The sequence below is a fragment of the Kryptolebias marmoratus genome, linkage group LG9, assembly GCF_001649575.2.
Source record: "Kryptolebias marmoratus isolate JLee-2015 linkage group LG9, ASM164957v2, whole genome shotgun sequence".
In the NCBI taxonomy this organism is placed as follows: Eukaryota; Metazoa; Chordata; class Actinopteri; order Cyprinodontiformes; family Rivulidae; genus Kryptolebias; species Kryptolebias marmoratus.
Genome location: NC_051438.1, coordinates 20,512,438 through 20,528,322, shown reverse-complemented (window position 1 = coordinate 20,528,322; position 15,885 = coordinate 20,512,438). Strand labels below are relative to the sequence as shown.

Sequence of the window (15,885 nt, the reverse complement as noted above, 5' to 3'; positions counted from 1 at the left end):
GACTAAGACACGTATTCAAAGATCTTTCTTGAAAATTTTCCCTTTAATATTTACAATCAGCTCTGTCTGTTAGCAAAATATTTCATGAACCACTAGAGGGATTTTAATGAAACTTTCTATCCTGGGATAGACCTCCACAACTGATTAATCTTTGGAGCAAACCCAATTCAAGATGGCCACCACAAACCTCTGACATGAAAGGCAATTCGAATTTCTTCAAGGAATGTGAGGCCTTTAATTTGTCCTGTTTTTTCATGTTATTAATTTTTATTTGTTCTCGTCCCAGACTGTGAGTACCTTGGTGATCGAGGAGGCTCGTGTGTCCGGAAAGTACTCCTGCATGGCCCAGAACAAACATGACTCGAGCAGAATGACGATACCTTTCTACATTACCGGTAAGTATCGGCACTGAAATCTCAGCTGCTCAGCTCATGGTGCATGCAGAAATAATTTTCATCTTATTGCAAACCACGACATGGATTATTTGAAATGATCCGCAGTGCATGCTGTAATGAACTGCCAGAACAGGGAAGGAATGTGCAGATTGTGTTGTGCAATAAAGAGTCCAGAGGGGGGCATTAATTGAAAACATCTTCCACTGTAGCTGAACAGCTTTGAGGCGGAAGCGAGGCGAACGTGTCCTGAGCCATATGGAGGGCTGTAATGACACGCGTTTAAAAAAACAACTATGAAAAACTGCATTCCTGCGCCAATGCCAGCAGGTCATTCCTCTTCCTCCCTGAGCCTGTGTGCCCAATGAGAGTTGACTTTATATGTGCATCTGAGCATTTCCAAATGTTCCCCACAAAGACTGTTGAATGAGACCGTTATGTAATAACATCAGGAATGAGGTGTCACTGCAGATAAACACAGTCCTCTTTTTGCCGTAAAGTAAAACACATTTCCTATAAAGTTGTGCGAAAGTCCTGAAGGGCGAAGGGCTGCGTTTGCAGATACGAGGAAAGAGATAAACCTTTATTAGAGGGGATGTCTAGTGCCAATAAATAATATCTCGGAGTGAAAGAATTCCCAAGAGGGATCTGACTTCAGAGGTGAAGAAGATGAAGAGCGTAGGAATGTTTCAAAAAGAAAAAAAAGAAAAGAGTGCAATTGTAATAACAGCTGTCTTCTCTTACGGAACAGAGAACGCTTTCCAGCAAACTGAATAAACAAGCACAGTCTGGTTCCCTTGGGTCACATAGTCAGCCTCGCTCCAGTTGGAGAGCAGAAGCACCATCAAGGCTGTCCACCAGCATGCCTCCAATTATTAGTCATTAAACAGGAAACAACAGCGAACTTGACATTCCTTCACCCCTGATGAGAAGTTTATGTGTTAAAGACTTTTGTACAAATTAGTTGATAACGTGCACACATGTACTGTAGAACAGATGCTGCGCTGACGACTAAACATGTGATTTATGCGGATGATGAAACACATATTTTTTTCTTTGTCACTTTAGATCACTCTGAGGAAATCACCATCGAACCTCAAACAGTCATAGAGGGGGATAACATCGCCCTGACCTGTATGGCAACACGTTACCTCTACACAGACCTGCAGTGGTTGGACTCCAGGAATCAAACCATCACTGTCAACGTGTCCGACCTCCAGATCAGCCTCTACTCCATTTCCCTCTCGTTGTTTCTGCACAATGTGTCCCTGAACAGTACTGCAGGCTACAAGTGCCAAGCGTACAAGCTCCACAAGTGGAGTAAAATCAAGACAGCTGAGCTAATTGTAAATGGTAAGTTAGCGAGGGCACATCCAGAAAATTTTCAAAGGGGTGGCCAGATGAGATTAATCTTGGAGCAGAAAACCAAAATCAAAAGCCATAACAGTTCAGAACAGCACAGTCACTACTCACCTCATTGGAACTTGTTCTCTCAAACCTTAAATCCATTTCTGTGTTTGCTAAGTTTGGTTATCTGTTCCAGACATCTTGTATCAGGATGACCCCAAGTTTCAAAAAAAATCCATTCAGTGGTTCATGAGATATTTTGCTAACGAACAGATTCTGCAAATAGTATAAGACCTATCTGTGCAGGGGGGAACTGGGCCAGCAAATTTTATAGAGGGGACATTTTAGGGGGCAATATAGATCCTGTTTGTTGTTTAATGAGGAATTTTCTGGAAAAAAATAAGAAAAATTGAGCTAAACAATATAACTTCTAACTTAGTTTGTATTTTCCTTTGTTACAGAGAAAAAGCGACCATGGCTCAGTCAAAATCTGACTAATCAAGACGTGAACAGCAGCAGCACCCTGGTTATGGCTTGTTTTGCTTTAGGAGTTCCTCGTCCCTACATCATATGGTTCAAAAATGGTGTCAAAGTGGAGGAGAGCCCAGGTACCTTATAGAAAAAAGTTGCATGATGTGGTAAAATAATGCACAAAAATTTTTAAACCACTTCTAATTTTTTTTTTATAACTTTGTTGCCAAGTAGCCAGACAAAAACAAATCTTAATGGTTAAAAACCTTGTGTTTTCAAACGTTTTGGCATCATTCACTCAAATGTGTGTTTCAGGAGTCACTCTGGAGGAAAACGGGACTCTGGTCATTGAAAGGGTGAAGAAAGACGATGAAGGTCTGTACGAGTGTGTGGCCCAAAATGTCGAGGGAGTTGCCAAAACGAGCGCTGTCGTCACCGTGCTCGGTGAGTCGAACTTAGAGAGCTGCAGATCATATCAAACTGAACAATTAGTCCAAGCAGAAAAGTCTTTTGTTGTTCTGCGTGTCCAGAAAAATCAAAGAGGCCCTTTTGGCCTTGTGTTTTCTTTTCATCACTACAAATAGCTCTGGTCTGACTTTGGAGGGAAAAAAGCCCCCCTGATGGAAAATTGGCAGCTGCCAGGAATGCCAAGTGAATTCCTTCTTGAGTTTTATGATCATAGCTTTGGGTGAGAGCCCTTTTGTAGAGGACATAACCTCTGTCAAGTGTTAAGAGGGTCACTAATGAGTCTTAAAAGATTGACTGCTGCAACCAGCAAGAGGAAACATACATAGAAGATAACTAAAAGGAGGGCTTGTTTCTTAGCCTCTGTGTGGTTTTCTGTATTTCTTTCTAAAAGTAAAAGAAACATGACTGCATGTGGCCACTTTTGGCCACACGCAGGTCCTCAAAAGCCTTTCTGTTTCATTGTTCCACAATCTATATTCAACGTAAGGAGTTCTGCTGTTCTTCTTTAGTCAGAAACAATTTGAAATAAATGACAGAAAATGTTTGTGCAGTTTCAGGGAAAATGAGCTGTCAGACTGTCACCACGATTGTTCCAGAAACAATGTCTGAAAAAAATCCTGGCATACGTGTCCCAAACAAAAGTCCGATTCCGTTTTCAGTGTAGGCGGAAACAAACAAACAAGATGGAGAAAGAATGCCGTGACATAAATTTGTAAATTTGTCACAGACATTTTTTTTTCTTTTGATCGCAGTTCTCCACAAGTCTTTGTCAATAAAACTGGACAGCTAATGAGAGAAGAAAGCACTCTGTGATTTTCTGCCAGAACGGTGGTGGAGCTGATGACAGCTTTTCTCTTTCCAGGAGACGAAGGGAAGGCAAATATTGAGGTCATCATTTTGGTGTGCACTGGAGCTGCTGCCACTTTCCTCTGGATCATGCTTATCCTGTTCATTCGAAAGCTCAGGAAGGTAAGATTTATGTAACTTTTTTAAAAATTCTTTCTCAGAAACCACGTGGGATTAGGTTTTCAGAAGATGCGGAAAGTGACTCTGTGATTGTGAAATTCAACAGTTTCTCATCTAAAACCACTTTCATTCCCTGGAATCGACTAACTCATGCTGGTTGTGAAATAGAATAAATTTTGTTTCCATTTATGAGTTTTTTTAAGTCTCCCTTTGAATGTGCAGCATATCATTGAGAGAACATGATGTGCTCTTCAAACAAACATTGTCTGAGTCATGTGGAATGCATTAGTTTGAAAACTTTTGCTTCTTTTTTTTTTTTTACAAAAAAATAGATTTTAGTTAGGTGAAAAAAGTACAGATAATCATCATTGCAATCCTCTAAACACTTCAGCAACCAGCGCACTACAAGATGGGTCCATCGATCATCATCGATCCGGATGAGTATCCTCTGGAGGAGCAGAATGACTTTCTTCAGTACGACAGCAGCAAATGGGAGTTTCCCCGTGATCGCCTGCGACTCGGTGAGCATTTCACAGTCCTCTCAAAGAATCAACAAGTTCCTGCATTAAAAAATAAAACCCTTAATACTTTATATGCTGTATGGCTTGCACTTGTATAGCACTTTATCTAGTCCAAGGACCCCAAAGTGCTTTACACTACAGTCAGTCATTCACCCATTCATCCTCACATTCACACGCTGATGCCATCACACCGGCGCCACTGAGCCCTCTGATCACCACCAGCAGGCAAGGCAGGTAAAGTGTCTTGCCCAAGGACACAATGGCTGGGAAGAACAGAGCAGGAGTTTGAACCGGCAACCCTTTCTTTTTCCACCCTACAGGACAAACCCCTGCCTCCTGAGCCACTGCCGCCCCACAGATGCTAACTGAACTCCAAACTGTCCAAATAACCAATAAGGGATTATTCAAAGATCCTAAAGTAGAACAAAAAGCTAAAGTTTAAAAGTTCTTTAAAGTGACATTAAGATACACGGTGGAGGTGTCACCCCTCTCTGCAGCTGCAGCTTTGGGTCATCACTTATCGTTGACCCGTGCTGTCATCCCGGCTTGAGTGAACCATAAATTTATTTGAAAAATAGCCAGATCAGAGCTCCAGAGGGCTCCAGAGGGCTCCTGACGGGGGAATCCGCAGATCTTTTTGTTTATTTTTGCCCCAGGGAGACGGAGCTCTGGCGTCGCCCTACTCATCGAACGTTATCTGTCTCTGTCAGGTAAAACTCTTGGCCACGGAGCTTTTGGGAAAGTGGTGGAGGCCTCCGCCTTCGGGATTGACAAGCTCTCAACCTGCAAGACTGTTGCTGTCAAAATGCTGAAAGGTAGGACGTCAGTGACATTGTTAAAGACTGCAGATGATTCGAGTTTGTGAGCAAAGCCTCCCAGATTTAATGTGAACATAGAACATCCTCATAACAGACAGTTTGGTATTTACTCGTGTGCTGCAGATGTATTTATTCAAAGGGCGCTTTTCAGACTCATAAGCTGCAAGAACACATGTGCAATTAATGTTTACCTACCTTAACAGTTCAAAGCAAAGAATTAAGTGTATTTCCTGCAAAGGGAGAGGTAGAAGTAAACGCTAAGACCTTTAATCCTGCCCCCAAAATGAGTTTACGCACATCTGACAGCTTGACTCCAAATGTTCAGATCTGCAGGAGTTCAAAAGTGTAAAGAATGAAGACAAAATGAACAACAAAAACATTCATATTTACCACATTTTGGAGATTTTTTTTCATTAGGAAACAGACTGCAGTCTCACTCACGTGTCTTTCCAAATGTTTCTTCATCAGTTTTGGCTCAGAAAGAAAACAAGAAACATATCAAGTACTTTCTGCTTCCCTTTCTTAAGCTCATCACAGCTTTTTAAGACTGACAAATTATTCTATGCCTTACTACAGAAACTCATCATGATGACGTACAACTGAGGCAGAACAAATAGGGCTTTTAGCTTCATTTGTTGCCCACCAGCTTTATCTCTATGAATCATGTCTGAGAATAAATTGCAGACTTTCTGAGACGAAAACTGTTCACAGGTCAAACTTAATAGAAAGCAGCAGCTTACAATCCATCACTGCTTTTCTTTTTTTTTTTTGTTTAAACATGTAGCTGGCAAGAGCAGCAATCTATAAATCGTGATGCCATCATTTAAACACCATGAGCACATACATTTATTTCCTGAAATTTCCTTTTTTTTTGAGGTTTTATCTATTTAAGGACTACATCATATGTCTGGGACTGTGTGATTATTGCTAATTTTTCACATTTTTTTTATAAATGGTATAAATAAATCTCAAGCAACTACCTGCTTTTTGTTTGTCTTTTGATTTTAAAACTGCGAAAACAATTGTTTTCAGAAATATGTGAGACATATATGTTAAATCTCTTATATTTTAGGAAATCATCTTAGAAAAAAACACATCTGTGTCCAACTGTGCCCATACGTAAACTGCCCTGTGTGCTTTAATTGCCATTTGGAAAAAGTGTTGTTTTAAACTTGAAATATGTTCAGGATTATGAAGTTTATAAAGTGTTAAATATCATTAGTTTTATTACACCTAAAATGATCTTTTAAATATGCATGAATATGCTGCTTCAAGAGAGAAACCAACATTTAAAAGGCTGATTTGATTATTTGTACAAAAGTAACATAGATTAATTAGACATTTTCTATGAATGCAGGAGGTGCTACATCAAACGAGCGTAAAGCTCTGATGTCCGAGTTAAAGATCCTCATCCACATCGGCAATCACCTGAACGTGGTCAACCTGCTGGGAGCCTGCACAAAACCTGGAGGTGAGTTCTTATACTGCAGCAAAATAAAGACATTTAGGACAAAATGACAGTAAATCACTGTTAGAGCCTCTGTGGAAGTATCTGTTTAGGCCAGGGCTCTGCAGTCTGCAGCTCTTTGGTCCCTCTGCAGCAAAAAACTAATTATATTTAAACTTAGATCCACAATAAGAAAACAATATACCCAACAGTTAGAAGTAATGGCTTGCCTTTGATAAAAATTTGGAATAAAGTAAATGAAGTCACAAATGTCACGAGTCACAATTGAATAAAAACTGCCCTAAGTTGTTTTTTGTTTTGTTTTTTGTATTTCAAAGTGGGATACTCATATAAATTTCCTCAAATATAGAAAAGACTCATGTCGGCCTGCAAAGTTCAGAGTTTAAATTCTATGAAAGGGAGGTCTACACAAGTAAACGTTTCTTTTTTATGTAAAAGTTTAATCTCTTTCTTTGTTCTAACATGCAAAAATACCAATAACTCAGTTTATTACAGATCTAATAATGTGACAAACTAGTTATATGTAGTATTTATATTACACTAACTGAATTCTGTTTTCTTAATTTCAAGCTTCAAGTAGGTTTTTTACAGCTCTGGCAAAATGTTATTTTTTGTGAGAAAAGAAACAGGAATGGCTCTTTGGATTGTAAAGGCTGCAGACTCCTGGTTTAGGACTAAAAGGCATTTTTATATGTTTGATTCTCGATGTGAGCTATTGTCTGAAGGATCACAGTTAATATGGTTTTCTAACAGGACCCCTAATGATGATAGTAGAGTTCTGCAAATATGGCAACTTGTCCAACTACTTGAGAGGGAAGAGGGATAACTTTCTGGTCTACAAGGTGAGCTGCTGGATTTGAACTTTTACAGCAGTTTTGATTTATCATCATTTCGAGTTCAGTAGTAGTGACTGTTTTTCACAAAAAGCTGCCTGCAGTGTCAGCAGGAGTTTAACCCCGTCTCGTTTATCACAATGCAGAGCCAGGATGGTAAGGTGGTGCCGGCCGGGTCGGGCTGCGAGCTGAGCGAGCTGATGAAGCGCCGCCTGGAGAGCGTGGCCAGCACCGGAAGCTCTGTGAGCTCTGGCTTCATCGAAGATAAGAGCTACTGCGACTCAGAGGAAGAGGAAGAAGGTAAAAGGCCAAGCACGCCTTGCTTCCCTTCACCCACCCACCCCCACCGGCCTCCTCCTCCTCCGTTTGTCCCTCCTGCTCCCCACAGATTGTTTTCAGGTCTGATGGGACGTTTCCTCCTCCTGTTCAGCAGCACAATCACTGCAGCAGGAGCCGCTGTCACCCCCACTGAGCACGGGGGGAGGCGTCTGTTTGTTTCCTGTCCTCACCCAGCATGTCGGCCATGTTGTTTCTGATGTGTTATTTCAGATCTGATTAGCTGTTTACTCAGGTGGAGCAGTGGAAGGACTCCTTGGGAGTTGCTTAAACTACGCTCGTTACCACACGTTTCACCTTACATCCTGAAAAATGATGGAAATTTATTTTTATGTCTCATCTGCAACGGATGTCTCAAAGACGAGACAAGTTTAAAGACAGGACGGGACAGTTTCCCCATGAGGATCCCTTGTGTTTCATCTTGTCTGATTTATCTGACAGGTGTAGGGAGCTGACTGCTTTTAAAAACAGACCCGTCTTGAATTCATGACAAACTTTTATCTGCTTTTGTTTCACAGAGTCTGAAGATTTATACAAGAAAGTCTTGACTTTGGAGGATTTAATCTGCTACAGTTTTCAGGTTGCAAAAGGCATGGAGTTCTTGGCCTCACGAAAGGTATTCCCTTCGATAATGAGACAGATCTATACATTACATTATCACCCGCCACTGAAGGTGAAAGACCGATAATCTCTTTGCACATGTGTGTTCACTTCTTTGTTGTGTTAGCAACATATCTGGGTGGATTTTAATGTAACAGTCAGAGAGTAATCACTGGATAAACCACTAAAACTGATTACCTTTGGTGTCAGCCCAATTCAAGATGTCCACCACATCTATTTGACCTCAGCCAATACAAAAATGGCGAAGACCAAGTCAAATGTACAGATTCTGAGCTAAAGTTTGATGTAATAGTAGCTCAAAGTCATCTTCAGAGCATACTTTGAAATCTCATGAGATCTCGCAAAATTGCATGAGAGTTTGCATAGCGTCATTCAGAAGGTTTGACCAAAACACATTACTGTAAAAAAATCTAATTTTAACACTTTGACATAAAAGACAGTGGACGATATGAGTTTCTTCAAGGAATGCTAGGCCTTTAATTTTTAATGTGCATTCAAAAAAGGAGAATTCGTCAAATGAGAAAAGTGTCCATGGGTGTAAAACTGTCAAATATGAACAAATCTTAAAAGAAAAGAACTTAAAAGAGACTATATAATGTCTGATTTGACCTACTGTACGTTTGTTTGTTTTATTATAATTTCTCCCCTGTGGTTTGTAAAGGATGTCAGCCTTGAGCTTATTCAAATCTCAAGTCATTCATAGTTTGAGAGGGGGGGGCCGGATGAGTCTGATTGGAGAATAAAGGCATTGCCGTAAATAACCTGCAGCAGACTATTAATTCTTAACCTGGATACGAGATAAAAATATTTCCTGTTTTACTGTTACTGATAGTTTGACCAGATGTTCCTCCTGCATGCAGTGTGTGTGCCATGCTGAGCACAAAGACAAGCAGAACATTTCTCTTATCGATGCAAGTTTTAGTTTGAATGCAGCTCTGTGTCTTCCTTTGTTTTTTCCATCAGTGCATTCATCGGGATTTGGCAGCACGGAACATCTTACTGTCTGAGAATAACGTGGTGAAGATTTGTGACTTTGGGCTTGCCAGAGACATTTACAAAGACCCGGATTATGTTCGCAAAGGAGACGTAAGTTATCATACGGTAAAACTGTGGCACATTTATTGGATCATTTGCACAGCAGTTTGGTATATACAGTATTTTAAAATGCTCAAAGGATTTTTTTTCAATGATAAATGGCAAGAAAAACTGACTTCTTACAGATGTTGGAAAACAGTCAGTGCTGGTGTTGATAAGTGAGGTGTGCAAAGGTGAGAGGGAAAAAAAAACAACAAAGCAGTTTCTGACCTGATCTCGATGTTTGGTCACAGGCTAGACTGCCTCTCAAGTGGATGGCTCCCGAGGCCATATTTGACAAGATCTACACAACTCAGAGTGACGTTTGGTCTTTTGGTGTTCTCATGTGGGAGATCTTCTCTCTGGGTGAGTGTCACAAACTCGTACTGACCTCTAGATTTTCACAACTCCTGCTGTTGTTCAGCTTTAATGGAGAAAATGCTCAATTTATATATTTTGTTTCATTTTATCATTTTATTCGAGTTTTGCAACTACACCTGGCAGCACTCTGATTGGTCTGTGAAATATTCCAGATATTTCACCCCTGGAACAGAACTGAAACAGGCGCTCTGAGCTGATGTTGTTTTAGAGGAAAGAAAAAGTATTGCCTCATCAGATGCAAAGAGTAGAAGTTTTTGCGCTACAGTGCGTTCCTCTGTCAAAAGTGTTTTTCTGGTGTTTTGTTTTTCTAACGCAGGATGAATCCATTCTTCCACAGCTGTAGGCTCTTTCCCCAAACTCATAAAGGGTTTTGAAGCTTTTTGTCATAAAACTTAAAAGGGGGAGAAGCTGAAATGTCCGTTTTTCTCATTAAAACCAAATTACAGCTCAAGTTTAATTATTCACCACCTGCTGCCCCTCATATAGTGATCACTTAAATGCTTTATCATAAAAAGGGGAGCAATGGAAACTCAGTTAAAAAACCTCCAAGCACACACAGATTCGCAGGATCAGTTTTTTAAAAAAGTAAAAGCAGCCAAATATATTTTTATAAACTTCTACAACCTCTTTATAAGGTTTTTGACTGTGTGTGTGTGTTTGTGTCTGTCCCCTAGCAAAATACCATGAATCACTGAACAAATTTTAATGAAACTTTTAAAGAATAATCATTGGACGTGCATCTACAACTGGAGTCAACCCAGTTGAAGATGGCCGACTTAATCTGGTCTTAAAAAGCACAGAAATGGCTATAATTTAGTCAGTTTTACAGCTATTGAGGTCTAATTTGGTGTGGTATTAGCTGAGAGTAGTCCCCAACACATACTCTAAGCACTAACAGCTCACATGAGGTCTTTGTTTAATACTTTTGTGTGCAAGGCAGCAGGCGATATGCATTCCTTCAAGAAATGTAGGTTTCATCTTGCATTTGCTTATTAAACACTTTAAACATTAAACAGTATGCTGTAATAGAGAGTTTGAATGTGTGTTTTTAACTCCACTTTAGCTTTAGTCGCATTAATCTTTGCTTCTTAGCCCAGTTCTAGTTTATCATGTGCTTTACATTTATTGTGAGGAGAGCTTCAGTGTTAAACAGCCTCACCAGATGTACAGAGTAATAACTGTCTTCTTCTACTGTTTAATTATCCCTGCGGGACAAAAAAAGCATGAAATCTTATTGTCAGGCTAAGAAAACTGTTTTTTTTTCTGCCACTAGTGCAGAAAACGTTTGCGAAGCTTGTGAATACGAGGACGCAGGCACGGGACGTTAAATCTACCTCCTATATAGGCGATCCGTTTCATCCCAGCTGCCAACATAAACTCACAGAGGCCAAGCAGGCAGATCGGTGTAAAAGTGCAGCCCCGCTGAGTTCAGGCTGCATCCTTTCAGGCGGCGACTGTGTGCTGATCTGTGGTTGTCTGCATGTCGTGGCTCAACACGTCTCTAAAGCGGGACCTCACGTGAAATAATGTGTGTTAAAAGGTCACCAAGGGACTGTTAGGAGCAGAGAACAAAGTTGGTTTTTTGTCACCAACCACGGTTAAAAGTGTCAAATTGTATATTCTTTTCACCAGAAAGCACAATGATGCTTTGCTATTTTCTTCCTTTCGTATTTCTAATAAACACTCATGTATACTTAGTTAGCCCTTAATAAACAAATTAAAAAATAAAGATTAAATGCAAAAGCAGGTCTGATTTGGGAGAGCTTAAAGCTGGTTAGTCTAAATTTGATGCTAAAATGCTCCAGTCTAGTCAACTATTATCAGCATGATAAAAAAAAGGAGATTAGAATATGTTTACTTATTGTAAAACATAATGTATCTTTTTAGGTTTCACTTGTACTTGTCATGGTAATCCTAAATGCTTAAATAAGTCAGCTGGCCTTCTCGTTTTCTTTTACTGAAGATATTTTACCTCCCTTTCACATGTGATACACTGACCTATCCACCCATTAATAATATCTGAGACCATTTACTCTGTTTGATGTTGTTAATGTCTGTTTAACTTAAAAGTTCTCCTTCATTTATCCATCAAACCACTAGTCTATAAGTTCAGAATGTGCACAAATCTGTCCTAAAATGTGCTTATTTTATTTTGTCATAGTCTATAGTTTTTGTGGGATTAAAAAAAGATTTTCTTCTTTGGTTTCCTGATGTTAGTTCTGTATTTTTTTTTAGCTTTTTGTAGGTTTTGTGCCTTTATCAGACTTACTGACCGTCCTGGTCTTAATCTCTGGTTATCACACCTGCTGTTCATGTTTAATTTCCTCCCCTTGGTGTAATTAAACTCCTCGGGTTTCTTTGCCCCTTGTCAGATCTTTGTTATTCTCCTCACTTCTGTATGAAGCATTTTGTCTACTTCTTGAGTGTTTTGTCTGTTGATGATCCAACACTTTTTTATTCTTTAGTTCATAAAAATCTGTCTGCTGTTTTATCTTCCTGTCTGCTGATAAAAGTTGCCAAATGCTGGCTAAAAGCTAAAAAACAGCAAAAGGCTAACTAAAAGCTAAAAGTAGCATTGAAAAACAAAAGTAGAGCAAGTTTGCTGAAGCTGATTTTGAAGAGAAAGGTGTTTTTTAAGAAACTGAAAAGATCTCAATGTATTTCTGCAGGGAAAATCTATGTAAATAAAATTAAAGTAGTTAAATTGCAAAAAATGAAAACATTAAAAATAGGAAAATAATAGTGTGAATGCTGAATCAGCGTGAACACTATAAAGATTTTTGGGTATTTTACCCCTGCTCATTCGAACTGAGTGATAAAATCGTAGGTTGTACATTTTCTACAGATAAACAGCCCACCTGAAATAAATCAAACTAATATTTTAACAGATATTAACATAATCTATGTTCATGTCAGTTAACAGACGTGTGGACGATAAAACTCCCCCTGCAGTGAATTAAAGAGGCCCGGTTCAGCTCCTGTCTGTTTTCACACCCATTCTCACTTAAAAAAAATAACAAAAAAAACCCCTGAAGTTCATATCAGCTGCGGCTGGAAATGTGATCCATCTGAACAGTGACTCCTGGAACTGAAATGTTTTCCTTTTTTACACAAATATCAGATTATCTTTGTTTGATTTGGATCGCCTCAAAGATGATTAATTATGTTGTCCGGAGGGAATTCAGACAAACGCAAATAAAATCTAATGTGTCAGGAAAAATGTGAGAATAAATAGCTCCTTCCAATAACAACACAGCAAACCTAACGCTGCATGTTTTCATGCTTTCCCATGACGAGCATGAAGTCCTTCAGGTCTGCATTAAATCTTTATTCCCTGCTTTAGTGGATCAAATGTAAATAAAGTCAGCGGAGGGTCTCTTTAGGTTACTGAGTGAGAAATATGACAGATTTATGTTGCAGCTGAATGAGAAAAACAGCTCTGCTCTTGTAATGTATGTAAAGACAGAACCACAGTTAAATTATCCAACTGTTTCTAATCTGAACTCCTCCACTGTGAAATAGATTTCAGCAAACTTGTTGTTAATCACATTTTTTTAAGCTTTTTTACTACTTCTTCAGCTTTCATGCTAACATTCCTACATTTAGACTCAGTAAAATCAGTATTTTATCACTGTATTTTATTATTACTGTTATTATTTAAACATCCTGCAGTTAGCCCTTGTTTCTTTTACATGTAGTCTCTCAAACCGCCCTTTTAGAAGTACAACAAATGGTTTTCTCTAAATGTAATGCAGCTGTTATCCTCTTTTTTTATATATATATTTTTTTCCTCCAGGTGCCTCCCCGTATCCCGGCGTGCAGATTGATGAAGAGTTTTGCTGCAGACTAAAAGACGGCACCCGGATGAGGGCACCAGATTACTCTCCAACGGAAATGTGAGAATTGTTTTAATTATTGTTCAGTAAACACAAAAGATAGTTTAAATCATGCTCAACACCTCCATATTTTCCAATATGGCTTCAAAGAAATTCAGTGTTGCAACATTTTTATCATTTGTCAAATTCTGTGTTCATAGATATTGTGAGTAGCTGCAGTTTTACTTTCCTATTTGCGGGACACAAATTTGCATTTATCCCAAATGACTGGTTGTATTTTCAAGTGAAAGCCTTCAGTGCACTGCTTCCTCCTTGGATCTGCGGCAGCGGGTCAAAGGTGTTTGATAAGAATCATGGGTAATCCTGCTCTGGATGTTGCAGGAGGAAACACCAGCTGCTGGTTAACAGTGCAGCTCTGAGCTTTAAAGCTTGGAAGCAGCTTCTGTCTGACGTTGACACAGATGTAAACCGAGCACCCGGAGCGTCCAAAGGCCACGTCTGGAAGCAGAGCTCTCCAAGTTATGAAGTTTTCTGAGTCGGAGGACTCTGCTGGATGTGAATATCTGTGGGGGACCAGAATCCTCTTCTTTGGTATCACTGCTGTCAGTCAGTAATGCAGAAAGTCAGACTTTTTTGAGTGCAATTTTAGTTTGAGTCCCAGCATGGAATGTGTCTGTTCTTAATTTAAAGTGATTGACAATGTGAAATTGCATTCATTTTGAGGGCAAGACACTACATTTATGCTTAATAACAGTGCTTTATCAAAAGGTGCAGAGTTAACTGAAGTTATCAGCTTCACAAACGGAGATGCTGATTGAAACTGAAGCACAAAATGTAACCCAGACTGAAGGTTTCAGTCAGAGCCAAGACTCTTCTGTGCTTTCCATATCAGTTCAGGTTATCCATTAAGGAAAAGAGATGTTCCAGTTTTAAATGCTTGACATTCTTACGGCTGAGAGGCCTGCCCGGAGTCTAAAGGCGAGATAAACTCCTGTTGATATTGGTTCAAACATGATGAGCTCGGAGTCGGCAGGGTGAAGTCTCCTCGTAGACCTCTGCAGTTGACCTCAGGTGTGCTCTGAGCCCAGGTTCTGACACTGCTGACCCTCATCCCAAACATGGGATACAAGCATGATGAAAACCACATGACGCTCCAGACTGTGTCACTTAACTTGTGCCAGTCCTTAAATTAATCTGGAATGTTGTCTAGCGCCTGTTAATAAGACACCCGGTTCTGATGCACGACGGAGGAATTCAGCGGATGCTCTGCAGAGAGTGGGCGCACAATAAATGGATGCTCGTCATTTCCCATCCTGCCACTTTTTACCCCACCAGATTAATTAAAAACAGTTCTGCTGAATCTTTCCTCTTCAAGCACGCCACACTCTCTGTGACCCACGACATGTGGAGCCGTGCTATTTATTCTCATTACGGAGACGGCAGGAAGTGTGGTTTAAGTTGTGCAATCATACAACGTGTCCACTTCCTGTGTGGTGATATTCATAAGAACTGTGATCCTGCAGTTGGAAGGAAAAACACCTGGATGGTTGCGCTCTGCATTCATCAAGGTGTGAGCTGCAGCTGCTCTTTAAACCGGGTCAGACTACACACAGATGTAGAGGTGGATTCTTCAGACCTCACTCTGATGATACAAGGGAATCCTAGCGGCCATATTAATGACTGTTATGGATGGATTGCAATCAGTGTCATGCTGTGAACATAATTGAAAAAGGCAGCGGCGGAGCTCTGTTTTCAATCTTCCACCAAATGAAGGGGGGGGTCACTGCCTTCACATAAAGATTCAGAGTCCTCCCACATGGGTTGGAGATGCTGACAGCTTGTCAGAAAGCTTACCGAGCGGGTTTGAAGAGCAGAGAGCTGGTCAGGATCGGTGTAGAAATGAGAACAGCTTGTGATTTAGCTGGTCAGGATGGCAGCTGATTTAGAGATAAAGCAGATCTGGTTCATTGAAGATGAAAGGACCACCAGTCCTGTTGTGTCCTCAGTTCAAAATACATCAGCACAAACATAAAGTATGCTGCTTTTGGCGTCAGAAATGTCCGTTCTCTGTGCTAAAGGCTTGCGGTGTGTGATGAGTGGTTTATTCTTTACTTACAGATATCAGACCATGCTGGACTGCTGGCAGGGTGAGCCACAGCAGCGACCGACTTTCACCGAGCTGGTGGAGACGCTGGGAGACCTGCTTCAGGCCAGCGTGCAACAGGTACGACAAATCTGATTTCAGTTCGTAATTACAAAATACTGAACACAAATCTTTCTGTCCTCTCACAACTGACTCAACCCTGTTTTATCACTTTATTAGTCATCATTTTTTTACAGAATTAGTCACAAA

At 40.1% G+C, this 15,885-nt stretch overlaps 1 protein-coding gene across 2 annotated transcripts in view; it reads left to right on the top strand.

The window, feature by feature from the left end:
• Positions 1 to 15,885, top strand: part of kdrl (kinase insert domain receptor like) — a 44,870-nt gene that overhangs the window by 21,222 nt on the left and 7,763 nt on the right. For both annotated transcript variants that reach the window (XM_037977416.1, XM_017408473.3), the window contains exons 12-26: positions 287 to 395; positions 1,461 to 1,745; positions 2,201 to 2,347; positions 2,526 to 2,654; positions 3,541 to 3,647; positions 4,036 to 4,165; positions 4,876 to 4,980; positions 6,341 to 6,454; positions 7,205 to 7,293; positions 7,431 to 7,584; positions 8,139 to 8,236; positions 9,205 to 9,327; positions 9,570 to 9,681; positions 13,493 to 13,592; positions 15,651 to 15,756. In XM_037977416.1, coding sequence (XP_037833344.1) covers positions 287 to 395; positions 1,461 to 1,745; positions 2,201 to 2,347; positions 2,526 to 2,654; positions 3,541 to 3,647; positions 4,036 to 4,165; positions 4,876 to 4,980; positions 6,341 to 6,454; positions 7,205 to 7,293; positions 7,431 to 7,584; positions 8,139 to 8,236; positions 9,205 to 9,327; positions 9,570 to 9,681; positions 13,493 to 13,592; positions 15,651 to 15,756 — 1,908 coding nt within the window. The remainder of the gene's footprint in view (positions 1 to 286; positions 396 to 1,460; positions 1,746 to 2,200; positions 2,348 to 2,525; positions 2,655 to 3,540; positions 3,648 to 4,035; positions 4,166 to 4,875; positions 4,981 to 6,340; positions 6,455 to 7,204; positions 7,294 to 7,430; positions 7,585 to 8,138; positions 8,237 to 9,204; positions 9,328 to 9,569; positions 9,682 to 13,492; positions 13,593 to 15,650; positions 15,757 to 15,885) is intronic.